This window comes from Canis lupus, chromosome 38, assembly GCF_003254725.2.
Source record: "Canis lupus dingo isolate Sandy chromosome 38, ASM325472v2, whole genome shotgun sequence".
In the NCBI taxonomy this organism is placed as follows: Eukaryota; Metazoa; Chordata; class Mammalia; order Carnivora; family Canidae; genus Canis; species Canis lupus.
The window spans coordinates 2,595,413-2,622,430 of NC_064280.1; the positions used below are offsets into that span (position 1 = coordinate 2,595,413).

General features: G+C 56.8%; 1 protein-coding gene and 1 long non-coding RNA gene across 10 annotated transcripts; one reads left to right on the plus strand and one right to left on the minus strand.

Annotated features, from left to right (window-relative positions):
* SLC45A3 (solute carrier family 45 member 3) lies at positions 1-19,477 on the minus strand. Of its 7 annotated transcripts, XM_035711058.2 has the most exons (8): positions 19,413-19,474; positions 17,210-17,299; positions 14,727-14,857; positions 12,393-12,476; positions 6,487-6,885; positions 4,856-5,638; positions 3,933-4,198; positions 1-1,779 (listed from the first exon to the last, which is right to left on the minus strand). In XM_035711058.2, exons 5-8 carry the CDS (start codon positions 6,656-6,658, stop codon positions 1,342-1,344), a joined length of 1,659 nt encoding a protein of 552 aa, XP_035566951.1. In that variant the 5' UTR covers positions 6,659-6,885; positions 12,393-12,476; positions 14,727-14,857; positions 17,210-17,299; positions 19,413-19,474; the 3' UTR covers positions 1-1,341. The 7 variants fall into 7 exon arrangements, with proteins under 7 accessions (XP_035566951.1, XP_025276886.1, XP_025276882.1 ...); XM_025421101.3 differs by lacking the exon at positions 12,393-12,476 and having other exon boundaries at positions 3,933-3,977; XM_025421097.3 differs by lacking the exon at positions 12,393-12,476.
* Positions 19,478-19,599: 122 nt separating this feature from the next.
* On the plus strand, positions 19,600-23,371 carry LOC112643213 (uncharacterized). Of its 3 annotated transcripts, none has more exons than XR_003125714.3 (5): positions 19,600-19,863; positions 19,956-20,080; positions 20,827-20,943; positions 22,095-22,260; positions 23,184-23,371. It is a non-coding gene; the product is annotated as an uncharacterized LOC112643213 (long non-coding RNA). The 3 variants fall into 3 exon arrangements; XR_004812690.2 differs by lacking the exon at positions 23,184-23,371 and adding an exon at positions 22,983-23,177 and having other exon boundaries at positions 19,973-20,080; XR_003125712.3 differs by having other exon boundaries at positions 19,602-19,863; positions 19,973-20,080.
* Positions 23,372-27,018: the final 3,647 nt, after the last annotated feature.

Genomic DNA, 27,018 nt, shown 5'->3' on the forward strand with positions numbered 1-27,018 from the left:
TGAAACATATAAGAAGCCTTTAATTTCATCACCATAAACATTATACTCTGATTGCTCACATACAGTATAAAATATTTACTCCACTAAATAAATAAGACATAACATTATTGCAAACGGCACTTAAACCCCCAAGAGATAAGACCTCCTTAGCCTAGGCAGGGGGTACTCCTGAGTTTCTGTGCGAGATTCCCCAAGCACAGATATGCCCTGGGGGCTGAGACGAATAAAAGCTTGAGCCAGAGCCACGCTCTGTGTGTCTGGTCCTGCAACAGCCCAAAAGAGGGGTGTGGAGCCAGTGGGGGAAAGGGGTGGGCGGCTCCTTCATCAGCCAAGCCCTAAGAGAGAGCAGAGGGGAGTAGAGGGTGGGAGGCAGGCTGAGCCAAGAGGGGAGAGGAGGCTAGGGAGGCAGCTGAGACCTGGAGCCCCACCTCCACCTATGTCCCCAGCTCCCCCCAGCCTTGAGTAACGAGATTTGGGATATCCACTGAGTTAAACAGGGCTTCCAAGTTCCTGGGTTAGGCATTCTGAGGTTAGACCAATCACCCAGGGGAAGACAATTCTGGCAATGCTCAGCCTAATAAACCAGCCATCTCTCAGGCCCATTGGGGAAATCACCTCTCAGAAACCAAGATGGCAGAGCTGGGAATTGATTCCTCTCTACTTAGTTAAATAAATAAGTTAAATATTTAAAGGCCTGTGTCCCTATGATGGCAACACAGGAGCCAACAAGCCACGTCCTGATAAAATGTGGCAGTGGGGGAAGAGTAGAAAGGCAGTGCTAAGCAGCCAGGTGGCTTCCTTTCTCCCCACCAGACTTTTACCCACAAATAACTTCCTTCTCACATCCTGCAGAGGAATTTCACACTAGAAACTTCCACGCAAGAGCAACATGGAGGGAATCTAAGGGATAAGGGGTTTGGAGGGGAGAGACCAGGTGGTTTACTCAGCTCTCCAAATCCCTTCACTGGGTATGTCTTGACACTGGCTGTGAGCCTTAAGGGCCTGGGTAATCCCCCTAGAGTCTTGCATTCCAGTGCAGGAGCCAGTGAAAGGCCCCACCCTCTGGCCTGCCTGTAGAAGTCCAGACTGAAGCCTGTGCGGACCAACACTCAGCCAGCCCTGAAGACAGGGAAGCCCCAGGCCCCCACCTGTGCCACTCGGCACCTTGTCACCACGGGGTGGCAGCAGAGAGCCATGCCACATTGGCAGCAACAGACCCTGGCAGAGGGGGAGCAGGGGTGCGGGCCTGACCCTAGGAGGCTACCTGGGGATGCACTGCCGGGGGGAGGGGGAGGCCAGGACCCAGGGAGGCAGGCCCGTCCTCAGCGGGTCAGAAGTACTCTACACTGAGTATTTGGCCAAGTCGCTCTTGTCAAACACTACCTGTGTAGCAAAATAAATGGCCACCAAACCAAGGCCCGCAGCCGACACCATGTAGGCAGTGACAGACTGGCTGAGCTGAACAATGGAGCCCATAAACAAGGACGGAGCCACCTGGGACAGCAGGAAGGCACTGTCCAGGATGGCAAGGTCCAGGCAGATGCCCCGGCCCGGAATGCCTCTGGCCTCGGGCGGCTCGCCCACCACCACACGCATGGAGACATCGCAGGCAGAGGCCCCGCACAGCACAGGTGGAGGTGGGAGGAGGCTGCTGCCTCCAGCACCCATGTGTCCATTGGGGAAGGGCGATCCGGTCTTGGGGCCCGATGGAAAGCTGGTCATCAGGCTGTCCTCGCTGGCACTGCTTCCAGCATCTCCTCGGTATTTGGGCAGGAAAACCTGGGGAATGGGGCAGAAAAATGGCAACAAGGATAGGTAGGTACCCAAGCATTAGGATCCCAGCTCCGAGAACAGATCCCGGCTTGGGAGAAACCAGGCAACCGGCCTTAATGACACCTGTGCAGCAGGTGAAAGCCAAGAAAGCCAAGCAGACCCTCCTTGGTCTAGTTAGGACTCTCCGCAGGGGCAGGGCATGAGGAGGGGACAAATCTGAAACCAAGAGTCTAGATCTCCTCTAGCCTCTCCTGGAACCAGAAGTGGCAGGCAAGCTCCTACTACAAGTCAGAAAGAGAACAGGAACAGGACCCCAGGGTAAAGAAAAAAGCCAGAATGAGGAGAGGTGAGAGAGACGTGTCAGAACAGAGGAACAAAACCCAAAGGCGGGGCCCCCGGTGACCTGAACCCACACACAGGCTCTCCTAAGCCTCCTACTTCCTGCCCCCCACCATTCTGCCTTGGGAAATCCTTCTCGACCTCGCAGAGAGAGGCTCTGCTCCTACGGGGTCCCAGGCCTACTGTGAGGTCCCTGGTCCCAGATGAGGGCAGGGAAGGTCCAGCAGACTCAGCCTGCAGGACAAGAGGAACAAGAGGAATCTCCCAGACTCCTATCGCCCAGCCATGCTAATGCTGAAGCCCTTCTTCCTATGCACCGTGCGCCTTAGACCAGGGTAGCCTGCCCCTGCCCAGAACCTCCTGCTTAAGGACGGGGCCAGAATTCATCCCCCACTGTCCCTGGGCCAGCTAGTGCCTTACACAGAAAGATTCTCGAGTTTGCTGCACTAGAGCCAGGACCCATGGCAGAGCTCAAAAGGGAAGCCGACAGCTCTTGGTACAGCCAGGAGGCAAGGCAAGTACAGACAGTGTATAGGGCCAAGGGTGCCATCAACTGCTGCTTGGAATGGGCCTATGGGACCTGTCCTCCCTGCCTGCCACCCCCGGAAAGACCAGTGAGGCTGGAGCCTCAAGAGGCCCCTAGGGATACACATGCTCCTCTGTCGGAGGGGAGGACCAGCCCCAGCATGTTCCCTGGCACGAGTCTATATGACCCAGCCTGGCCTCCAGACACCAGCCCCCAGGCCCCAGCCCCCAACTGGGACGGCAGAAGAATAGAAGCTGACGAAGGTTATCAGTGGGCTGACAGGGATCTCAGGGACCAGGCCACCCCAACCAAAATCCTGGCCTCTCCCTCCACACACCCCACCCCTGCAGCTACCTATTCAATTAACCACCTTCCTAGCTAGGCATATCTCTGCTACATCATTCATGTCCTACAAGGGGCAGACATACATCTTTCCTATGATCCGGAAGCTCCATGAGGGCAGGCCTGCATCTCCTCCCTCAGGACACCCCAGCTTCTTACCCACTGGGCAGAGCTCTGCAGCCAGGGTTGTAGCTGGCTGAGGCCAGTGGAGGGGACGCAGGTGACCACACAGCTTTGGTCAGGAGACTTCCCATGGAACAGGGCCCCTGGAGGAGCTGGTTAGTGTGGGGCCAAGCAGGAAGGAGGCCCCCCAACTTACAGCAGCCAGGAGAGCGGTGTCAGGTATGCCAGGCTCAGAGATCCACCGTGGGGGCAGGGGAAGGGGACGGAGACAAAGATGTGAGGCAGGAAAAGAAAAGAGAGAATTAGGTAGAAAAAGAAGATAAACCAGAAAGAGAAGGGGCAGTGTGGAGCCTTCCCCATCTTGGAGACCAAGGCAGGGCAGGGGTCAGAGCAATGCCCCTCCCTGAACAGAGGGCTGCTGCCGACACCAAACCACCCCCACTGGGGCTGCTGAGGCTAGGTGCCAGAGGTCATGCGACGCACGCAGCCCCTGCCTCGGCCTGTAGAGCAACACAGGGCAACCCAGCCCGACTGCGGGCCTCCCCTGGCCTTCCTCTTCAGGATACCCAAGGAAGGATCGCGCGTTTCCTGCAATCATCCTCTCAAGCGCTCTAGAGTCCTGACACCAGGAAGTCATTCCCAGAATCTAATCTACAGCCTCCTTCCGCAGCCCACGTCTCCGGCCCTGGGCTACGCGGGCTTCCTCTCCAGTCCAAGGACTGGCCAGCGGCTGGGGCCGGCCGGGGCCTGGGCTGCCGCGTCTGCCCTCCGCCCCGCTCCACCCAGCGGCCGGACGAGTACCGAGTACCGAGTACCGGGTACCGAGTACCTGCTTCTCGCGGTGGTAGAGGGACGCCAGCGTGTAGGGCAGGATCTGCAGGGCGGAGAAGGTGAACCCGGTGAGGGCGGCCGAGGCGGTCACCACGGCCACGCTGCGCGACAGGCACATGGTGCCGGCAGCCACGGGGAAGGCCACCACGCTGGCCAGATAGACGGCCCGGGTGCCGAATCGCTGCACCAGCCGGTCCATGACCAGAGAGAAGAGCAGGGAGACAGCGCACTGCAGGAACAGCCCCAGGCTGCCCATCCGGACCCCTGCGGGTGGGGCAGAGGAGGGAGTCAGGCCCAGCAGGAGGAGGCCGTGCAGCCTGGGAAAGGCTCGGCGTGGGCACCTGCCAGCTGCACCTGCTGCGAACCCAACCGGGCTGGTTCCCGCCGTGCACACCCCCTCGCCCTTAGCAACCCGAGCCTGTGCTCTAACGGCCAAGCCTTGGGCTAAGGACGGAGGAAGGTATTCTCAGGGTGTGGGGGGCCTCAGCCGGTGCTCAGCCACCAAGGGGGTGAGGGGAAACACAGAGGGCCGCCCTCGGCTCCAGGCCCGCCCCGTGCGCCCGAGGGAAGATCTGGGGCCAGGGACCGCGGAAAGTCAACGGGGGGAGAGCAGCAGGCGCACTGAAGCTCGGCCAGGCGGACCTGACACCCGGCCTCAGCTCCTCTACCCCCCTGGACCTGACCGAAGCTTCCGAAGCTTCGCCTTTTTCTGTCAAACTGGGGCAATGACTCTGAGAAAACGCCCTGCAGCCGCCCCAGGTGCTATGGCTACGGCAGGCAGAGCGGCCCGGCACCCTGGGGACCTTGTGCACAGACCTGAGCCCAGGCACAGCTACCAGCCCACCCCAACTGCAGGCCTCCCCTGGGCTGGAGGGATCTCCCCCGCAGCCTCCTCCCTGCCCTCCAGCGCTGCAGCCTTACCCTCATCATAGTGTCTCCGGGCCTCGGTCCCCGGCTCGGCCCTGGGCACACCCTGGTACAGCCCCTCGCCCACAAAGTCCGTGTAGAAGAGCGTGAAGGTCATGAATGCCATCCAGCTGCACAGCTCGGCCACAAAGAGTCTGCGCAGGGTGCGGGGCACACGGCAACACAGCTGGTGCAGCCGGGGAAACAGGGCACCCAGGTTCCGGAAAGCCGGGCGGGCATGGCAGGGGCAGCAGTGTGGCACTGGGGGGACCGCCAGCCCCTCCGTGGGCTCGGTCGGACCCAGCGCTGCCTCCTCGGCCACAAACAGCGTGGCTGTCACGCAGGTGAGGAAGATGAGGGTGAGCAGGCCAAAGAGGCACTCCTCCTGAGTGCCCAGGTAGGGGGCCAGGGCGCTGGTGTCCCAGTCGATGGCCGGCAGAAGGTAGCCCAGGCAGCCCCCAAGGCTGATCATGAAGGCATAGACGGAGAAGGCCTGGCGGCAGTGGTCTGGGTCCCGGAAGAGGTCAGAGAGCAGGGCCTCCAGCGGAGTGAAGCATACCTGGCCACAGAAGTCCAGCAGCCCCACACCCAGGATCAGCAGCGCCAGCTCCAGGGGCCTGGTATCTGGGCACAGCAGCCCCGCCAGCCAGCCGGCCCTCGGGATGAGGAAGAGGCTCAGCAGGACGCCCAGGGACAGCGCCCAGATGAAGGGCCTCCGGCGACCATAGCGCCCACGCCAGTGGTCACTGGCTGAGCCCAGGAGTGGGACCGAGACAAGGCCCAGCACTGGACCGATGCCTGCAGGAAGGACAAGGAGTGATGAGCCAGAGGCTGGGGCCCCAAGGGGCTGTGGGGAAGGGGACCAACCTCCTGGGGAAGGATGGAAATGATCACGATCCTGTCACAGGCAAGGCCTTCGGTGCTGGACATACTGCGGAGTTTGTCTCACACACTCTAGTTTAGTCCTTGCAGCTAGGATCACTAATGCCCCATCTGCATTCAGATGGGTGAACTGATGCCCAGAACAACTGCACAGGCACTGAGGTGGGGCAAGAGGGGTAGTTTCCAAAGGGAGTCTGACTCCAGAGCCCATGATCCCAGGAGCCACCCCATGGTGACCATTTGCCTTCTATGGCTTTTGCAAAACACGGGCTGGGCTCTGCAGTCAAGAGCCCAGCCCGTGCTCTAGGGGTAAGAAAGAGCCCCAGCTGGGAGACCCTGATCCTACTAATCAGTAGCCAGCCTTCTGGCCTGGCTAAGTCACCCAACCACGTCTCAGCCTCCATTACCTCCTCTGTGAAATGGGGGACCTCAAAGTTTGTTGTAAGGATTAAATGCGTAACAGATATAAATTAGAAAAGGCAGTGGTGAAGAGCAGTGTCTCCTATGCGCCAGGTATTGTGTAGGGGCCCGGGGTATTGTGACCATGGAATGCCCCCAGGCTCTTTTCCCATTGCCCCCGACCCCAGCCCACGTCACCCCACTGTCACCCCTCTCCCCAGCAATGCCTGCCCACCCACCCACTGGCTCCATAGGCTCAGGACCAGCAGGCAGCTACCTCTCCTTCTTTGGGCAGAGGCACTGTTGCCCTGCTTCCTGGGTGTCCTGTATCTGGAACAGGAGGTTAGGAAGGTGTGGCGACTCACCTAGCACCATGGTCATGAACTTCTCTTCTACCCCCACTTCCAGCAGCAAAGGTGGCACGTAGGTGATACCTGCAGCCAGGCACACCTCCAGGCCGAAGGTCAGCAGGTTGACCAGCAAGAGCTGGGCTTTCCGATGCCGCAGCAGGCGGCTGGCCCACAGCCTCTGGACCATGGTAGGCCAGGCAGGGTAGGCTCCGGCCCCTTCACACACTCCGCCACTGCTGTGTCTCAGCCCTGCTCCAGACGCCCAGGCCTCTCTTCCTTGCTGCCACCGACTGTCCCGGCCTCAGCCACCGGCCCATTTCTGCCAGCCTTCTGTGCAGGTCCAGCGCCTCAGCCCATGCTAAATGCCTGTTGCCATGGGGTGTCTTGGCGGGGACATAGCTCATCACTCAGATCCTAAAAGGCCAGGGACAATCCAACACAGAGTGTTAAATCCTGGGAACCAGGCATCCAGGATTTGCTCTTAGTTCCCTGAGTCCTGTTCACTCCCAGGCTGACGGTGTGGCTGTGCCACCCCCTACTGCCAATCAGGAAATGCATGTTAATATTAGCCTAAGGCTGACATAACTAATAAGGTAAATATGATTTTTAAACCTCAGCATACTCCAGAGCCAAAGAGATGTCAGTTTTTTTCTGTTTTGGAATATCTTTGCCATTGCTCTTGCCTGCTGGTATGGAAAAAAGGAAAAAAACAAAAAAATCAAACCAACTGAATTCCCAGTTTCCCCAGGCTCTGTTATCAAGGTGCCTCTGGAGAGACCCTCTGCCAGGCCTGGTTTGTTTGCTTTTCTCTCTCCACTTCCCAAAGCTGGGCTGTTCAATCCCCCTTTGTTAGGAGTAGCACTTCCTATTCCGCACTGCCTGGCCACAAGCCACGTTGCACCATAACTGGAGCCCCCGAGGACGAGGACAAGGGGGAAGGGAGGAGAGGCCGTGGTTTGCTGGGCTGGGTTTTAACCTGTCATTGAAACCACTTGAAGAGGGCTCCCCTGGAGGAACCTAGGCCTGTAAACCTCTCCCTGGAGTTTCTCTCCGTGCTCAACATTGGTGGGGAAGAAACATTCCCACATGTAGCGCCCAACTGTCAGGGGACATGGGGCCTGTTCCCAGGTCCTGACCTCACAGGGGCATGAAACCGCACCACCTGGTGGCAACCATAATGACACCAGTGACCCAGCACTGGCAGGATGCCCTACCACTTTCCCAGCAGCCTCTTTCTGCTCTCAGCAGAGAAGTCCACGCAGCCCTTCCTGCTAGGCCGGCCCATGCATAGAGACCCACCCCGTGCCCCCCACCCCCAGGCAATTGGCATCCAGGTCTTGCTTCCTGACAACAGTCCCCAATGCAGTCTGCTCTGTTTAGGAGTGACCACAAAAGAGGGATAATCAAGTCAGTCATGAAGAGGAGTATAGAAGGTGGGCCTTCATGAGAAAAGGTGAAAGTCCCCTGACTTGTCATTCACCCCAAAGAGGTGGGAACAGAACTTCCTGTGGAGCTCAGAGTGCCTTCCCCTGCCTCACTGATTCACTCTCATAAACACTGTGGAAGAGCACCGCTCCCGTGGAAGGGCACCGCTCCGTGGAGAGCACCGCTCCCGTGGAAGGGCCCGGCTCCCGTGGAAGGGCACTGTTCCCGGGAAGGGGAAGGGCCCGGCTCCCAGCTAGCGTTCAGCCCCTTAGTCCTGCCCCGGCCCCTCCCCCACCGGAGTGGGGCACCGTCAGCCCTCATTCATTCCCGTCCAATCTCAGCATCTCATCATCTGCCACTTCAACTTCTTTTATCTCTTCAAATAACACTCGGGCGCCCAGGGCCTTGTGTGCTTAGAAGCACGTGGTAGGTGCCTTCTGAAATACGCTGCAGAAAAACCAGATGGCCATCAATCCCAGGTAAGATGCGCGTGTCCCTTAACCGCTTTCCTAGGCTTTGCAGCTGGCAGACCAGGACGGAAGGCTGGGCAACCAGCAGCCTCCTCCCCAAAGTTCTGCTGAGACCCAGGCCATCCACTTTGGGAAGGGGCATGAATTCCTATGGGGGTGCCATGGGGAGGAGGGTAACATACTGACCCCCGGGGTCCCCAAAGGGGCTGGGAGGGGGCCGCAGGTCAGCCCTAGTTGGGCAGTTCTGAGCCAAGCTCCTTCCCTGTCACTGCATCCCCCCCACAAGGAAGGCAGGAGATAGCACACAGACCAAGAGGGGGTGGTGGTCTCCAGCCCAGAGGGAGGGGCTCTGGGTCAAAAGGCTTCCAGCCCACTCTCCTCCCCACTCTTGGTCTGGGGAGGCCCTGGACACTCATCTGCTGTGGGTTAAGGGACCAGGTCCTCCCTGAGCAAACAGACTGTCAGACCCTGACTCACCCACATCCTGCCCCCATTCCCAAGCCCTCGCTGCTCCCTGTTGTTCAAAGTGAATTGCAGCTCTGCGCAAAAGACTAATCACCCCACCTGCCCTCTTCCCTTCCCTGACCCAGCCCCATGCTCCCAGGAAGAGGCAGGACACCCTCCTTAGCCCACAGGAGAGAAAGACAAAAAGACAAAAGGAGGGGATCCCTGGGTGGCTCAGCGGTTTAGTGCCTGCCTTCGGCCCAGGGCATGATCCTAGAATCCGGGGATGTAGTCCCACAGGGGGCTCCATGCAGGGAACCTCCTTCTCCCTCTGCCTGTGTCTCTGCCTCTCTCTCTCTGCACGTCTCTCATGAATAAATAAATAAAATCTTAAAAAAAAAAGGGCAGCCCGGGTGGCTTGGTGCCGCCTACGGCCCAGGATGTAATCCTGGGGACCTGGGATCGAGTCCTGCATCAGGCTCCCTGCGTGGGGCCTGCTTCTCCCTCTGCCTGTATCTCTGCCCACCCCCCTCTCTGTCTCTCATGAATAAATAAATAAAATTTTTAAAAAAGACGAAAGGAGGTGAAGAGGGGAATTTCCCTCCATCCTCCCTCAGTGCAGATAGCTCATTAGCTGCCTGCCTCTCCCTCCTCTGGCCTGCATTCTCCTCCTCTTCACCAGGTAAGGGGGGGCTGGGTGCCAGGCCAGGAGAAGAAGTCTTTGAAAGGAGTAGGGTAGGAAGTGAGCCCAGCCCAGCACCCCTCTGTTCTTAGGCTGCAAAGCCCATCTTCCCTCTTTTGACTTGCACTGTGCCCCAAGGACTAGGGCACCCTTGCCACCCCTAGAGCTTATTCTTCTCAGCGCAGAACTGCCTAAGGAATTCCAAGCCCATAAGAATATTCTCCCTTCCAATGATTCCCCCCACCCAGGACGTTCCTCAGAGCCCCAGGCTCACCCACGTCAGCCCCACTCCAGGGTCCTTGGTGTGGAAGGAGCCACAAAGGACTCCCATGGTGCTAACCAGCCACCTGCCATCCCCCCAGGGCACGATCGTGAAGCTCAGGCCCTGCCCAGGCTCGTGCCCAGGCTCCAGGAGGTAGGAGAACAGAACCACTTTCCTGGCTATCACTCCCCCCTGCAGCCCAGGGACACGCTTCCCACCAAAGCTGACTGCTGGCACCCTGTTTGGGGCACTCCCCTGTCTTCCTCAGGAACACAGTGGGGAGACAGAGTTCAATTCTCCCCAACACCCTGCGGTGTCAGAGGTGTTTCTGACTCAAATCCTGTCCACTGTTCCTGGAGCACTCTGCCTGTCTGGCAAACAGAAGATCAACCAGAAGAGCTGCCTCCCAGGGCTCACCTGGTAGGGAGGAGGCGGGAAGAGGAGAGAGGTGAAGGTACCAAAAGGGGAGTGTGGCCTGACCTCCTGGAAGGAACAGCAGCCTTCAGGGAGGATGAGTCTCTCTCAAGCTCCAAGCATCTGTCCTCCAATGACAGGACAGCACAAAGGTTGGAAGAAACCCAAGACCTCCAGGAACCCCCGTGGAGCTCTGCCCCAAGCCACCTTTCCTCATCCCTGGGGGAGCAGAACCCAAGCACCCAGGCTGGGCCAGTCAGTGAGCCCAGCCCCACGTAGCAGGAGACCCAACGAGCAACCCTCTGGCACCCACCCCATCATGAGGGGCCTGGGAAACATTTACCCAAAGAACACAGCGCTGAAAGCAGCTTGGGGGTGGGCGGTGTGAGCCCTGAGGACACCCCATCCCCACCCACACCGAGGGAACCCTGGCCAGACCCCCCCACCAAGGAGGCAACCCCTCTAAAGTTTCAAAGCTGGCAGGGGCTGGGGGGGGGGCACTGCAGCACGGCCTCTCGGGCTGGAACACCCCACGCGGGGTTAGGCCACGGGCAAGCGTGGGGAAATGAAACCAAGCAGCCAGAGCAAACTTGGCCTGAACTTTCTCCAAAATTCAAAAGACAGAGTGAGGAGGTGGGAGGAGAAGCAGAGCCCACTCCCGGTCGCTCCCTGCGGGAAAGGAGGGTCAGAGGGACGCATAAAGAGGCCTTTGAGGGCTTTCAAAGGGGCTCCTGCCACCCTGACGACTGAGGTGGAGCTAGAGGGAGCGGATTCCCTGCGCTGACAGACAGAGGCCAGAGCAGCCGGCTGGGGGCAGCCCCGCCTCGGGCCAGTGTCAGGCAGCAATTCTATGGCCTCTTTATGCAGGCCTCGTCCCCCTACCCCGCCCAGGCACATCAAACGCGGGGCCCCCACCCTGACCCCAGCAGCTCGGCGACCCCCGTCCTCCCTCCACGCTCACAAAGAGGCCCAGCTTTCTCACACGCTCCTCTACCCTTCACAGCCCCCAGGCAGCCCCTCCTGCGGAGAAGGCAACGGGGTGGGGGGCTCCCTCCTGCAACAGTGACTCAGCTACAGAAAGGGGTGGAGGCCCTCCGGCCTGTCTCCCCAGCAGCCCCCCCATCTCCTGGGCTGTCGACACCTATCAGGCCACAGGCCAGTAAGGGGAGAGGGAGAAGCCCAGGTGGAGGCTACAAGGCTGCAGGGACGGGGGGACCCCCATTCCTCCACACGGGACTGGATCCTAGAATCCCATCCGAGCTGAGCTCTCCGGGCCCTCTAGGTTCCGGGGTTCACCAGCCCCGCATCTCTGTGACCCAACCCTTGCCTCAGTTCCAGGGGACAAATGTCCTTGGCCTTACCGGGTGAAAGCCAGCACACTGTACTCTCGAAATGAGCTCTACCCTCGCGGGGCCCTAGGGTACCCCAGAAAGAGGCAGTGCTGGCCAGCCAGGAGGCCTGCAAAGGCGCATCCTTGTGAGGCAGTAACTCCCATCTCAGCCCCAGGTCAGGGATGCGGTGCTGTGGGAGTGGCTACCTGGGCAGCTTGGGGAGGGGGGGGCGCAGGAGGAGACCCTGCCTGGGTTCAGCGCCTTCCTACCCACATTCCGTTTTTGGTTCTCCTTGGTTCTCGGGGCTCAAACTTCCACAGAAGTGAGAGTCTGCTCTCCCCAACTCCACCCTATAAAAAAGGCACTGATCTGCAGAAACCCCCCGGGGCCCACGTTAGGCAGGGCTCCCCCGGACACCCCGAAAGTCTGCTCAGAAGGCAACCCCTCACCCCCAGGGACTGTCAGGAGGAAGGGCTGGACGGAGGGGAGGGGGCTCCACCCCACCCCAGTCTCGCTCCCTAGCTCCTGCCTCCCCCAGGGCCCAGAGGCCAGGGATTTGGAGATCGCCCCGCTGCGCTGCCTTTTCTTCCCTCGGACTGGAAGCCTTCTGCTTAGCAGCTTGTCAGAGGGAGTGAGGGGGCTGCAGGCCGGGACACAATGGGGGATTACGGAGAAACCTCTCGGCCTGCAGAGTAATCCATCAAACTCTCTCCCGGCTGCCAGCCCCGGCCCCTTCCCACTCAATTCCCCTTCCAGCTGCCGCAGGCCTCCCACCCCCTCCGGCTCCTGAGCCCCGTCTTTGGGGGCGGCACAGAGAATCCCAGGCCCTGGGGGGGCAGAAGGGGCACACCGCAGACACTGGGAAAGGGGAGCGGCTCCCTCCCCCCACTCACCCCCAATGTGTGAAAACCCAACAGGTGGCAGTGGCTTGAGGAAAGTTGCTTTTGTTGCCCTGTCGGAGAGCCCCAGCCCCGCTTCTGAAAGGAAACAAATGCGCAGAGGTTGGGGGAAGGGGAGGGGGCTGGATGAGCAGGCGGGCAGGCAGTCCCCAAGCCCAATCTCATCTCCCCTCCCCTCTGCAATCCAGTTGACAGGAGTCCTGGGGCTGGCCTGACCCTCACCTTGGTTGGTCAGTCCCAGCCAGACTAAGCTGAGGTGAAGCACCTTCCCAAGGGATCACCTGGCCATTCCAGAGTGACAGGCTGCATGGACACACACCTGACTCAGGACAGTGACCTCCCACAACCAGACTTCCTTTCTGAGAACAGAGGCGACCCAAGGCCACACTGGGTCACCTTGACTAGTGCCCTCGGAACCAAGGCGACCGTACTCTTCGTCCTAGAGCTGTCTTCTACCCCAGGGACCGCCAGCTTCTGAACACTGGCGGTGCTGCAGGGTGGACCCTGGCATGCAGTCAGCCTGATTTGGGCTCATGTGCCAATTGCCCTCCCAATCCCTCCCACCCCGAGGAGGTGGGTACAAGGAGTACACACATTTGACAGGTGAGGAGACAAAGGAATACCATCCGCCTCCTAGACACAGCTCGTGGAAGTTCCCGGCAGCCCCTCCTTCAGCTGTCTGGGCTTCCTCAGCCCAGAAACCTGGCAGAGGGCTCTCTCAATCCCAAACAGGAGCACCAGAGGTCAGAGGGGGGCCCACTAGCCGCCTTTCTTCTCCAGTAGCATTCCCCTCTCACCCACGTGCCACCCACACCGGCACTAGCGCCCCTCTCAGCCCCCAGAGGCGAGAGGAATGCCAAGAATGTAAATGCCTCCCCAGGTGCTGGCTCCGACAGGTGAGGAGAGGTCACTGCATCAGACCTGCCTGCTGGCTGAGGCTGCAAAGGCAGATAGACGAGGAACAAACATCCCACAGTTATGAGACAAGGGTGGATCCCGTCCCCAGGGACAATAATCAGGGTGGCTGACACTGGCTAACTGTCCAGAAGGTGTCTGGCATGTGCTGGATACCTGACATACCTTCCTCTCTAATTCAACTGCTGCAGGGTGCTCTGAACTGTGAACCAGGACCATACAAGTCTACTTTTCAGCAACTTTTGCTGCTGTATAGCCTGGCCGGGCCATTTGACACACACCAGGGACTCACATGTGTAAAATGAGAACTAGTCCACACACTGTCTAAGGTTCTTTACAACTGTACAGCTAAATGCTCTCACACCCACCCGCCCCCCACTGCCCCAGCCTCAGGTATGGTGCTCTCCTTAGACAGGTGCCTCCTAAGTGCTCGCTGCCAAGCCACATGGCACTGGGGAGGGTGTCTCATAGCCTTCCACTGTAGAGAGGAACAGGGAACCAGGTGGCGAGGGGCTCCCCAACTGCACTTACCCCATCCTTTACCTGCCGCCACACTGCCCAACGGTTAGCAGCCACTTGAAACTGAGCCAAGTAACCGAGACATCTGGGGGCAGAGCTGCCCTCTTCCCTACTCCCTCCTACAGCTCGACTGTTCCTGGCAGAAATTGGTAAATTCTTTCTCTATTTGGGCCACAACAATTGCTTCCCTACAAAGTGGGGTAGCAATACCAAGAAACTCTTTGGTCCCTGGCGGGGAGAACAGGGAGCTTGGCACAGTCCTCCCGGCCCCTGAGAGGTGTCCTCCTCCTGCTGCCTACTCAGTCCCTTATAGCCCCTGCGAGGTGAAACCTAAGAGCCTCCCTCCTAGTGAATTTGAACTTTGCCAGCCAGCCAGATGGGGCAGCTCTCCCCATCCTGCAGAGCCGACCCTTGCCCCCTTCCTGCAGACTGGCTTCCCTTAGGAGGTGGAAGCACAGAGGCCAGAGGCCAGGGCACGCGGGGTTTGGGCAGATCTACCGATGAGCAGAACCCCAGGCTGGGAGTAGGACCAGGACGCTGGTCCTAACTCTGCTCTGTCCCACCTCTAGTCTCAAATTCAACGGTCTCTCAGGCCCTCTCAGCCCTGATATCCTAGGTTCTGTGACCAGTCCTATTTATCGTCCCAGGGCTATGGGCCAGACCTAGCCCTACGGAAACGTGTCTCAACAGCAGCCACTCAGTGGCGAGCAGGGTGCAAGGGGGCTCCAAAAAAGGACTCTTTTATTAAAGAGTCTGAGTTTGTCCACCCTTGGAGGAAGTATGCCTCAGTGCATGCAACCTATCCTCCCCCAAAGGAATGTCAAAGAGCGCTAAAACTAACTCCCTCACTCACCCACCCACCCACCCATCCAACACTTGCTGAGATCCAATTACCTGCAAGCCCACCGTGAAGGTGCTGGGGATACAGAAACAACTGCCTAAGGCCCCTTGTGGCAGTGCTGAGACACAAGTCGCTGGAGTTGGGGGCCCAAGGTGCAGGGCATCAACAGCTCTCCCAGGGCTTCCTGGAGGAAGAAACCATGTTGTGGAGTCTCATAAGATGAGTGGGTCAGAACCATGCAGAAAAGGGCAAAACACAGCCATTGGGGCCGGGCTCTTCTGCGCACACCTGCCTCTCCTTATGGCCCTTCCCTGGTGAGGTATGGTAGAAAGAATACCAGACCCAAATTGTGGCAATGCGTTTCTATCTCAGTTCTGGACCCAAGCTGGGGGAATTTATCAGCACCGGGCCTGATTTTCCTTCCAAAGTAGTCACCATGTTCCAATTACTTCCTTGGGATGCCTCCCCATTCACCTGACCCCTGTCCAGTTCAAATCCCATATCTCTTCCACAGCTCCCCTAGAATCCAAGCCATCAAGGATCCCCCCTTTCCTCCAAATCTTGCTGCCCTCAACAGGCAGCCCTCAGGGTTGGATAACTGCCAGTTGTCCTTCTGGTCTCCTTCCCCATCCCCCGCCCCACTAGCCCTTCAGCTCCTGGAAAGCAAAGGACCACAGTCCTTGTCCAGGACCTAGAAGGGGGAGTGCTCAATCAAAGGCCTTCCAAGTGAGGCTGAATCGGGATTCCTGTCTGATACAACGTGACCAGCCTGCCCAGGATTCAAATACCTCCCCACTCAAGGTATTTGGGTGCTCAGCTTTTTCCAGCAGCAGGACCCCGGAGTGGGGAGCTAGACTGCCACATCCCCAAAGATGGGCTGTGTGCTTCCAGCTTGGACACTGCTTGCCAGCTCAAAGGATATTCAAACTTAGGGTTTGGGGTGGAGCATGACAAAGAGCATTGGGAAAGGAGGGACTTTTCTCTGGCTGGCTGCTTCTGAGGGCAACTACCTGAAATTGGTAACTGAGGGACTATGGGCCATTAGACCAGGAGCTGGTCTCCAGCCCCTTTCTTGCGTCCCAGAGATAGCGATCTCCAGAATTAACAAAGGGAAAGGGAACAAACAAGTATTGAGCACCTGGTCTGTGCAGGCCACTTTGTTAAACAGACCTATCTCATTTAATCCTCATTGTAATATTGCAAGGTGAATATCATCCTCTCCATTTTACAGACACTAAAGTCAACAGGTGACGTAGGCCTGTCTCCAACATCAGAAGCAAGAAGCCCTTACAAGCCATTCAGGGTCAGGGGCAAAACTGTGGACCTCTTCCCTGGAGGAGGAAACACAGACCTCATAGTAGGAAAGGGATTAAATAGGAAGCTCTGGCCAGATATCAGGACCATCCCGGGATGGCTCGGTCAGCCCCCGCCCCCAAGCAGGGACACTTAATACACTAGACAAAGCTCCACACTCCAGCTCTATTGCTGGGAGTCAAGTGGCATCAGCATTTGAGATGCTGGGCCTGGCACCAACTGGTCCAGCCTCTCTGTCCTTGCTGCCCAGCAAACAGGGCCAATGACTATTCAAAGAAAGCCAGGCTGGGTTTTTCTTCTGGATATCAGAAAGCAATGCATCCCAAGGGCTGGGGTGGGGGGGAGGAGGACAGAGCAGAACCCCAACTTCAGTATGCCCCCTCCGCCTCATACAGTTTCCCTAAAAATCACAGCAAATAACCCTTCTGCGTAGAAAGCTCTTAATCTTTCAAGATACATATTCATCTCCATTGTCTCTTGGTATTCTCTTCCACCTTGAGGAGACAGGTAGGGCAGGGGTTTCTGGACTGATTAAAAAACAAGTCACACACACAGTACTGACGGAGGAGAGACCAGGATGTCCAGTCCTGGTGTGTTCTTTGCCCTAGACCACAAGTTCAACAGCAAGTAGGTCATTCACAGTTTATATATAGTTATATACGGTCTAATTCTCTTGCTCTGAGACTCTGGTTTCTAAGCATAAACCGCAAAGATTGCCTCCATTGTCACCAAATAACAGCAGCTGACATTTATCAGGCTCTTTTTACACACCCCTGCTGCGCTTGGAGCTTTACCTATATCAGCTCCTTTAATCCTCATGATACGGTGAGGCCGGTACTGTTACCGTCTTTTGACAGTGAAGGAAGTTTGAAGCACAGAGAAATTACTTGCACAAGAGGAAATGGGATTAAAATCAGGGCACCTGGATGCCAGAGGCCAGTCTCTTTGCTAGTCAGACAGGCTCCCGGAGGTCCAGGAGAACCTGCTCCCAAAGAAACAAGAGCAGACCCCAAGCACAGAGTCCCAGGCTAGGTGCTGCTACCCATCTGGCCCCGGGGGGAAAGACACAGTGTTAGCTAATGTTGAAGGACCATTTATTACCTAAAGCACAAAGTCCAGTGCTCTGTATATGTGATTTAATAAAGCTCTGTATTTGTCATATTGTATACATTTTATACAACCAGCTATTTATATTTCATAAACAAAAAAAGCTATGGGGCACCTGTCTGGCTTGGTCAGAAGAGCATACAAGTCTTGATCTCGGAGTCCTGAGTTTGAGCTCCAAATGGGGTGTAGAGCCTAAATAAATAAACTTAAAAAAAAAAAGGCTGTCTTTACAACTTTATCATTATTACTATCAGCCCCATTTTGCAGCCAGATATACAGAGGCTTTGAAGAGGTTAAGTAACTTGCCCAACATTCCACAGCTAGCGGAGCATCCAAGATATAAACCTTGTCTTTCTGACAATCTAGGTTTTTACCCATAAGGTTGTGTTGTCAGGCTCAAATCATCCAAACGCTAGTACTTAATTTCACCTTCAGAGTCCTTAGACCATCCCCATCTTTCCGCCTTGTTCCTTCAGAGCCCTGCCCCGGCTGAGAGGGGCCTCCACTCCATCCTTCCTACTCCCTAGTGGTCTGTTAAGACCTCCAGTGGGTCACCAAGAATCACTGTGCAGCTCCTCCTCCTCCTTCAGGATACCCCAGAGAGCCAGGAGGGGCAGGGGAGTTCAAGGCACACTCCATGACTACACAGGAAAACTTCCCCTCACACACCCCACACACATGCTCTAATTGGGGCCTGTATGTCCACAGCTGTACATTCATCCACAGCTGTATTTTTCTCTTCCTACTCATCCTGCTGACTCAAGCTCCATTTTTCTGAGCACTTCTAGAAAAACAGAGTCCTGGCTCCATGGCAGGCCTGGGGGGGAGGAGATAAGGAAGGAATGAGGGGATGGGACCCATCCAACAGAAGGGCCTGTGACCTCAAATACCGCAGCACTCACTCCCTAGGAGAAGCTGCTCTATGCTTTTCCCCAGGCTTCCCTTCCAGCCTTACCTCTGGGCCCCCCCCTCCCTCCCCCCATGTGCCAGTCTGCTTCCCAAGCCTTGAGCAGGTGAGCCCACACCAAGTTCTGTATTGTTCTGAAAGGAGATCCGCTAAGTGCAGGAGGAAAGCGGCCAGAAGCCCCCGGGGGCCTCACCCCAGCCCTGAGCAATGCTTCCAAGAGCCCAGTAAGGGTCACTCTGGGCCTGGGCGCGCTGGCTATTCCCGCCTGCAGACTGCAGGGCAGAAAAACAGCAGCTGGGCTATTCTTAGTGTCCGCTCCACTGGGATCAGGTCTGTGTAACAGCTGAAGGGCAAGTCCTCACCAGGTACCCACCATGCCAAACCCCTCCCTAACCCCAACTCTGGCCCCTGGAGAAAGGAGGAAGCAGGGTGGCAGGAGTGGCCCGCGGGGGAGGGGGAAAAGCTGAGCAAGGCAAGAGCGTCCGTGAGGAAGATGGAAGCTGATTCAGAGGTCAAGGGCAGAAGCAAGTCAGGGGGGTTCTTGTGCTTGAGGGGGACAGCGGGCCACGGGCAGGGCTGGCTCTCACTCGGAGGAAGGCACAGGTTTCCGGGAGCTCGTGCAGCAGGCCACGCTGCTGCTAAGCCTCTGCAGAGCCCGGGAGGCCACCGCGGATGCCCGGGTACCACCTCCTCGCACCTGTCTGCAGGTCTCCGCGTGGCCACCGTCCCCACCTGAGAGCCCCGGGAGGCGCGGAGGAAAGGGCCTCTGCTGTCCCTCCTGCCCTGGAGGACGGCCGAGGCGGGCAGCCGGGGGCGGAGGAACCCACACACCCGCGCCCGCCAGCCTCAACTGCCCGCCCCGCGCCCCGCGCCCCGCGCCCCGCGCCGAGACTCGCGTCCGGGAGCGCTCGCTCCCCTTTCCCTCCCCGACCACCCGGACCCCAGCCCCGGCGAGCGGCATCGCGGCATCCCCGCATCCCCGCATCCCCGCGTCCCCGCATCCCCGCATCCCGGCCGCGGGCCCCTTTCCCGGCTCCCCAGCCCCAGCCCCGGACTGTGCGCGCCGCGGTGACTCATCCCGTCCCTTTCCGGTGAAGCCGAGACAAGGGAAGAAAATAAATGCAACTTTCCAAAGAAAACTCTGACGCCGGAGCTGCAACCGGGGCGAGCGGCCCGGCCCGGGGCTCCCGGGAGGGCCCGCTCCCCGCTCCCCGCTCCCCGGTCCCCGCCGCGCGGCCCGGCCCGGCCCGACCCGGGGGCACCCGGCGCTCCCGCCCTCGGCGCTGCGCGGACCCCGCTGCTGGACGCGGGGCGCGCCCGGGGCCCGCCACCTCCCCCGGCGTCGCGCGGGGCGCAGAACCCGCCCCCGCGGCGCCCCCCGCGGCCCCCGGAGAGAGGGGCGCGCGCCTACCTGGCCGAGGCGTGCGGCTGTCACCGGGCCCGGCCCCCGCCCCCGCCCCCGCCCCCGCCTCCCGCCTCCCGCCTCCTCCCGCCGCGCGCCTGCCGCCGCTTTTAAATCTCCAGGTGGCTCGGCGGGGGGAGGGAGCATGCGCGCTGGGGCTGCGGAGGGGCGGGGCGGGGCGGGGCTGCGGGCGCGGAGCCGCGGGCCGCGGCGGGGCGGGTCCCCGGGGGGCCTCGGAGCCGTCTCTGGAGCCGCGACCCCCACGGGCAGCCCCCGCGTGGCTCCCCGGCTGCCCTGTCATCACCGGGGCCCTGCGCCGCCCCTCGCCGCCCGCCGCCGAGACCCCTAGGTCGGAGCTGCCCGGCCCCGCGGGGCGCCGCCCCCCCCGGAGCCAGTCTGCGACCCGGACCGGCACGTGCTGCTCGACCAGCCCGGGAGCCGCGGTCCCGTCCTCCCCCAGGTACTCCTCCCACCGTGCGCGCCCCTCTGCAACAGAGAGAGCTTCCTTGCAGCCAACTGCGTCCCTCTCCGAAGTTAAAGGCCGGATTTCAGTGTTTTGTCTCCTTAAGGGTGTGTGTCGGGAAGAGGGAGTGATGCGCTGCCAGTGAAACGCTCCTTTGTCAGCCGCTGAGCACGGCCCCAACAGATCGGCGTCTCCAGAACGCCTCTGACAAAAGGTGGGACAAGGAGAACCCAGGCCCGGGCTGCCCTTGGGGTGGGGGAGGCCCAGCTGGGTCTTTTTTCCCCTCAAGGGGCCTTATTTGGGCGGAGAGAAATCCAGTGTATGTGCATGCTTGACTTGAATACCACAACATCTCAGGAAGATGCCTTTGAAGGGGAGGACATCCTTGGGTCTGGACCTGGACTGGGCGCTGGGGCACCGGGACCCAGTGCTGGCCCCGTCACCCACCAGGCATGACATGAAGCAAGCCGCATCCGCATCCTAGGCTGCTGGAAGGAGTTGGGCAGGTCATCTCTAAGGGCACCCGAGCTGGGAGGCCAAGGAGAAAGGGAAGTAGAGAAGGGAGACAGGAACATTGGAGCCCTGGTAGCTGTGGGCCAGAGGGCACAGGAGAGAGCAAAGTTGAGAACTTTCTGAGTCACGAAACAAGTTTAACTTGGAAACTGTCTCAGCCCTCACTCCTGCAACAGGTGACCCTCTAGAGCCCCAATGGCTTTCCCAAGCCTTTGGCATACCCATTGTGTAGCCCACAGGTACGGTCCTGGGTCCCTGAGCAGGTGTCCCCTCTGCCCCACAAAGGAAGGCAGGAGTCAGAAGGAATTCCAGGTCAGCTGGAAAATTAGAGCGGGAGACGGTAGATGATGGCATTTTCCAGGCTTGGGAGAGAGCACTGGGAGCAGGAGGGACCCATCCTGCCTCAGAGGAGTAGCAACCCTCTCTGCCCCCTTGACTTCTTGCCAGGAGCCGACATGCCTGATGCCTTGTGGCCTGGGAAAGTGGGAGGAGGGGTCAGAGCCAGGAGCAGACAGCAAAGTATGAGCTCCTGGACCCTATTCAGCAGTCTGCTCACCTGAACAGGTAAGTGCAGGTGCCCCTTCTTCACCAAGCCAGGTGGAAGCCCTCTCCAGGGACTGCCTGCCCAGCACAGGGTGCTGCAGGGCTGTCTGCTATGAAGATGCTTCCTCCTTTCTCAACTGGTGTAGCCGTGTCATGGTAACAATAAGTAACTATGACTGATTGTGCCAGCCACTGCTCCACACGCTGTCCGTGTCTTAGCTCATTCCTTCCCTATGACAACTCAAGACACGGGTACAATTTTGGATAAAGGAACTGAGAGGGGTGCATGGGTGGCTTAGTTGATTATGCATCTGCCTTCTGCCCATGTCATGATCCCAGGGTCCCGGGATGGAGCCCTACATCACCAGTCTGTGCTCAGCAGGGAGCCTGCTTCTCCCTCTCCCTCTGTGCTCTCTTTCTCTCTCAAATAAATAAAATCTTAAAAAAAAAAAAAAGAAAGAAAGAAACTGAGACAATCCCTTAGTCCAATGACTCCTCCCCACCCACGCATACCCTTAGTCTCTGGGTGCCAGAAACAAGGCAGAGGCTCACCAGTGACTTCAGAATCTTAGAGAAAGTCCTGACACCCTTACTACTTGTCACAATGCTGGTCCTTCTGCACAAGTAGTGGCTTCTATAGACCTCAGTTCCCCATTAAGTCTACTAGAGGAAAACCACGGGATCCCTGGGTGGCTCAGCGGTTTAGCGCCTGCCTTCTGTCCAGGGCGTGATCCTGGAGTCCCAGGATTGAGTCCCGCATCGGGCCCCCTGCATGGAGCCTGCTTCTCCCTCTGCCTGTGTCTCTGCCTCTCTCTCTCTCTCTCTCTCTCTCTCTGTCTCTCATGAATAAATAAATAAACTCTTTAAAAAAAATAGAGGAAAACCACTATGTCCCTTTCCTTCCTCTCTGCCCCCACTATAGACACACGTGTGCACACGCACACACACACACACACACACACAGCCTGCTCCCTAGCCACTTCCCATTTATAGGAAATGGGGGATGACGTGAGGAGCAAGGCCATCCTTGGGGAACGGCTAATAGTCTGGCTGGATATTGGAGAAACCAAAGATGCTGGCAAAAGTGCATTAGTAGCTTCTGCCCCAGCCCCCACCTCCAGCCCCTTCCCATTATCCCTGGGCTCAGAACAAGCATTATCCTCTTCCTACAGAGATAAGATACCCAACTGGGGCTGGTTAGCCTGGAGGAGGGCTCAGAAGGCAAGAAGGATCTGGCTCCCCTTTGATGTTCCCATCTCCTCCTGCCATCTCCACCATCCAATGACTGGTCCCTTAAGGGCCTCTTCGCTTCTTCCCCTGCCTGCCTCTGGATGAGGGGTGAGCGGTCTGTTTAAGCATAAAAGCCACCAGCAGGGCCACATCCAGGCTGTGAACTGGGAAGGGGGAGGGATGGGTCCCTTGGACATGGTAATTCCACTTATGAGATTTTTCTTGTGGCAAAATAATCAGAGATATATGTATCAGAAGTATGTATAAGGTGTTCATCTCATCATTCTTCACAAGGGTGAAAAACTAGAATATAACTTAACCGGCAGCATAATAAGCCATCGGCGAAGCAAATTGTGGCAAATCCCTATAATGGAACATTATCCCACCATTAATAATGGTGATAACTTAGAAGAATTTCATTTTTATTTTTTTTTAAGATTTTATTTAGGGGATCCCTGGGTGGCTCGGCAGTTCAGCGCCTGCCTTTGGCCCAGGGCGTGATCCTGGTGTCCTGGGATTGAGTCCTGCGTCGGGCTCCCTGCATGGATGGAGCCTGCTTCTCCCTCTGCCTGTGTCTCTGCCTCTCTCTCTATCTCTCTCTCTCATGAATAAATAAATAAAATCTAAAAAAAAAAAAGATTTTATTTATTCGAAAGAGAGAGAGCACTAGCAGGGGAAGGGGCAGGAGAGAGAGAAGCAGGCTCCCTGCTGAGCAGGAAGCCAGACAAGGTTTCAGGGCTCATCCCAGGACTCTGAGATCATGACCTGAGCCTAAGGCAGGTGCTTAACCGACCGAACCACCCAGGTGCCCTTAAAAATTTTATTTTTAGGTAATCTCCACATCCAACATGGGGCTCGAACTCACAATCCCGAAGCCAAGAGCCACATACTCTATCAACTGAGCCAGCCAGGAGTCCCCACATAGAAGAATTTTAATTGATGGGGAAACACTGATGATATATTATTACCAATGAACGTATCAGACTACAAAATAGTACGCACAGTGGGATATACTTTTTTTTTTTAATTAGGTATATACAGGGATGCCTGGGTGGCTCAGCGGTTGAGTGCCTGCCTTCAGCCCAGGACGTGATCCTGGGGTCCTGGAATCGAGTCCTGCATTGAGCTCCTCGCAGGGAGCCTGCGTCTCCATCTGCCTGTCTCTGCCTCTCTCTGTGTGTCTCTCATGAATAAATAAATAAAATCTTTTTAAAAATTAGGTATATACTAATGCAATGAGCATCTTGGATTGGATCTTGGGTTAGAAAAGAGACCTTAGTGGAAAAACTGGCAGAACCTGAATAAAATCTGCAGGTTAGGGGCGCCTGGTGGCTCAGTTCTTTAAGCATCTGCCTTCAGCTCAGTCATGATCTCAGGGTCCTGGGATTGAGCCCTGCATCTCCTCAGAGATCCCTGCTCAGCAGGGAGCCTGCTTCTCCCTCTCCCTCTGCCTCCCTCTCCCTCTGCCTGCTGCTCCCCCTGCTTGTGCTCTCTCTCTTTCTCTGTGTGTCAAATAAATAAATAAAATATTTTTAAAAACATAAATTAAAAACCAAAAAGTAAATACTGGTTTTCTATCATTGGGAAGGGTGATTTTGATCTGGGGGATGCCCCCTAGGGAAACTTCTGTATGTCCAAGTTCCCTATATGGATCCGGCATTGCTTTTGTAAATAGAAACACTCAATAAACATCATTTTTTAAAAGGAAAAGAATAAAATAAGATGAAGGAAGGAGGAAGAAGGAGGGATGAGAAACCACCAGGGACCTAAACAGGAAAACCAGCCCCAGGGCCTCCTTACCTGAGAGAGAGCTTTGGGTGAAGAAATGAGATGGAGCAGAATTTGAGAAAAATGAAGAAAGAACTGGAGGGATTATACCCACACACCTGGGCTGTAGTTCCACCACAAACAAAAATTTTGTGGGCACAAAAGAGGAAGAAATTGAACCCACCGAAAAAAGAACTGGACAACCACATCTTCCCTCTCAGACCTCAAGCTTGGGAATAACATCAGCTTCTAGCTCCTGAGGTCACTCATGCTCCCCTGAGACTGCCATTGCTAGAAGGTGGAGCCTCGTAATTCCTGGCAAATGCAGCCCCCCATTACACAACAGGGGACGGTCCACTTTGAGAGGCGCCCCGCACAAGGAAGGTTTTCAAACCACCACCAAACTTCAAGGGTTTCCTTCAGGAAACTCCCTCTGAACTTGAAAACCAGAAACCCTTCCAAGAAAAGAACTTTCCCCTGGATTTAAACTTCCTTCTGAGTTCTCCCTCCAGCCCACTTGGGTCCCTTGGGGAACCAGGGGAGAAACCAAAACTGCCTTCAAAGCAGAGAGATCCAGCTGAGCTGGGAGTGCAGAGGTGGAGTAATGTGGCACCCCTCAAGGTGCCTTGCCAAGGTGTTGGCTTTTCTGTAGACTGCAGCAAAATCAGTGTCAAAAAAAAAGGAAGGGCCGACCTAGAGCAAGGAAGGAGTCACAGGAGCCAGATCACAGACAAGTTGACTGAAGGAGCGTCTTCCAAGCAGCTTTAAGCAGGTTAAGTGTGGTGGGGACATTGCAGGGCTTTCAGGTACGAGGTAAGGGGTGAGCCTGGGTAAGCACAGTAGCCCACCCCAGCTCTGAGAGCCAGTGAAACCCATCCACTCTCCTCTCAAAGGCCAGACCTGAGTCCCTTAGCCTCCTCCTCATATTTTAGAGGCATCAGCAGAGTATTCAAGTCAAGAAGTCTAGAACTAGAGCAGGGAAGGCTCAGTTTGAGAAAACCCAACAGGCTGGTCAGGACGGGGTTTGGGTGGGGGTTAGAGGCCCGATGGGACTCCTCCCGGGCAGTGAGGCAGAGGTAAGAAAGGTAATACTGTCTCCTTCCCCAGACGGGTTTCAGGAGTGAACCAGACAATTTCCCTGTAGGGGCCTAACTGGGAAAGAGACTTGTTACCTGGGCTGGGTTCTAGCCCGGAGCAACGAGGTGATTAGGTCGCTGTGAATGCCAGGGATTCTAGTCGGGGAGCTCAGACCGCCTGAGGGGCCAACTACCAGGTGGGGCTGGAGAAGAGGGACAACCCGTGGGACCCTGGCTCCCGGCTCCCGCCCACCCTGAGCTCTCGCACCAGCTGCTCTCTGAGAGGTGGCATGTGCCAGCGGAAGCGTGGGCTCTCCCAGACCCCTCACCAGGTATCCAGTCATTCATCTCTCATTCAACAAGCATTTATTAAATAACAGTTACAAGTCAGGCTCTGTGCTAGGATGTAAGAATTTGTGGCTTTTAAAAAAAATTATTTTTTTAAAAGATTTTATTTATTTATTTATTTGAGAGAGAGAGAGAGAGAACGTGAGCAGGGGAAGGAGCGGAGGGAAAAGGAGAGGAGACTCCAGGATCATGACCTGAGCCAAAGGCAGATGCTTAATTGACTGAACCACTCAGGCGCCCCTTTAATTTAATTTAATTTAATTATTTTTTAATTTTTATTATTTTTAAAGATTTTATTTATTTATTCATGAGAGACACAGAGAGAGAGGCAGAGACATAGGCAGAGGGAGAAGCAGGCTCCCTGTGGGGAGCCCGAGTGGGACTCAATCCCAGGACTCCAGGATCATGACCTGATCCAAAGGCAGATGCTCAACCAGTGAGCCACCCGGGATGCCCCCCTTTAATTTTATTTTTCATTAATTAATTACTTGACAGAAAGAACACAAGCAGGGGGAGCCAAAGAGGGAGAAGCAGACTCCCCGCTGAGCAGGGAGGCTGGGGGATCTTGAGCCCAAGGCAGATGCTTAACCAACTGAGCCTCCCAGCGCCCCAAGGATGTAGTAACTTGATGCCTGCAAAGCAAGTCACTTAACCTGGGAGTCTCAATTTTTATGCAGAAAGCTCGTTGGTAAGAATGCAGGCTGTTGCCTAAGTAAGAGAGAATCTCAGTGCCATTTGTTCATCCCCCCTTACGTGCAGCCTCCTACCCCTGATGCCCTGCTAGGGTGGGAAAGAACAGACGAGGCTAGCTCTCTGCCCTGGTACACGGTACAGTCTTCTAGGGAAAATAGAAAATGCTGCAAAGATGTGATTCGGCGACCTATGAGCAAAGCACAAGAACCTCCAGCTTACACACCAACTCCAGGGGTCAAAATGATCCTAGAGTTCAGTGGGCTAAATCCAGGGAAGCCAGGCAGAGCTGACAAGTTCTGAGCTGGGGTTTTGAGGCCAGCATGCTGGTGACAGGGAATGATAATTACTTGGTTCTGTGCTATACTTAACAGCTTACAAAGCACTTTCACAGACATGGGGTTTGATTCTCACAGGTACCTCCAAGGTAAGCTGGTGCCTACTTCCTTTTACAGATGGAGAAACTGAGGTCAAGTAACTCGCCTGAGGTGGCAGAGCAGAAGCAAGTGAGAGCGCGAGGCCTGGCATTTGGGGGTGCTTAGGGCCCTGACTCCCACCTGGCGGAAGAAGCCAGGGATCGGCTCTGGCCTATGGCTCTGCAGCTCTGCCCAGGTGGTATGTTAGTGCAGGAGCTCCGCAGGCCCGGGCAGAGCCCAGACAGGGAGGCCAGGGAGCTCAAAGGGGATTTGGTTGCCGCCTGTGACTCCAGCTCAGAGTGGGGAAAACAGAGAGGTCAAGCAAGGGGCAGGAGGGTGCAGGGGAAGGAGCTCCAGGGAAGGCCTCGTTCCCTTCTCCCTTGGGGCTGACTCTCTGGACTGCAAGGTGAGAATACAAGGAAGACGGCTCAGCCATACCCACCATCAAGGGCTCTAACACAGAGGCGAGGAGGGCCAAATGAGGGGGAAACCCTAGAACTGCAGCAAGAGGGGAGGTCAGACTAGAGGAGGGACTTCCTAGGCATCTGAGGTAACGTGTGAAGTCCTAA

Coding starts and splice junctions, on each gene's coding strand:
- SLC45A3 (XM_025421095.3), bottom strand. CDS start 6,658: ATGGTCCAGAGGCTGTGGGCCAGCCGCCTGCTGCGGCATCGGAAAGCC. Junction 5,639..6,486: donor GTTCATGACCATGGTGCTAG/GTGAGTCGCCAC, acceptor TCCTTCCTGCAG/GCATCGGTCCAGTGCTGGGC. Junction 4,199..4,855: donor CCGGAGACACTATGATGAGG/GTAAGGCTGCAG, acceptor CCCCACCCGCAG/GGGTCCGGATGGGCAGCCTG.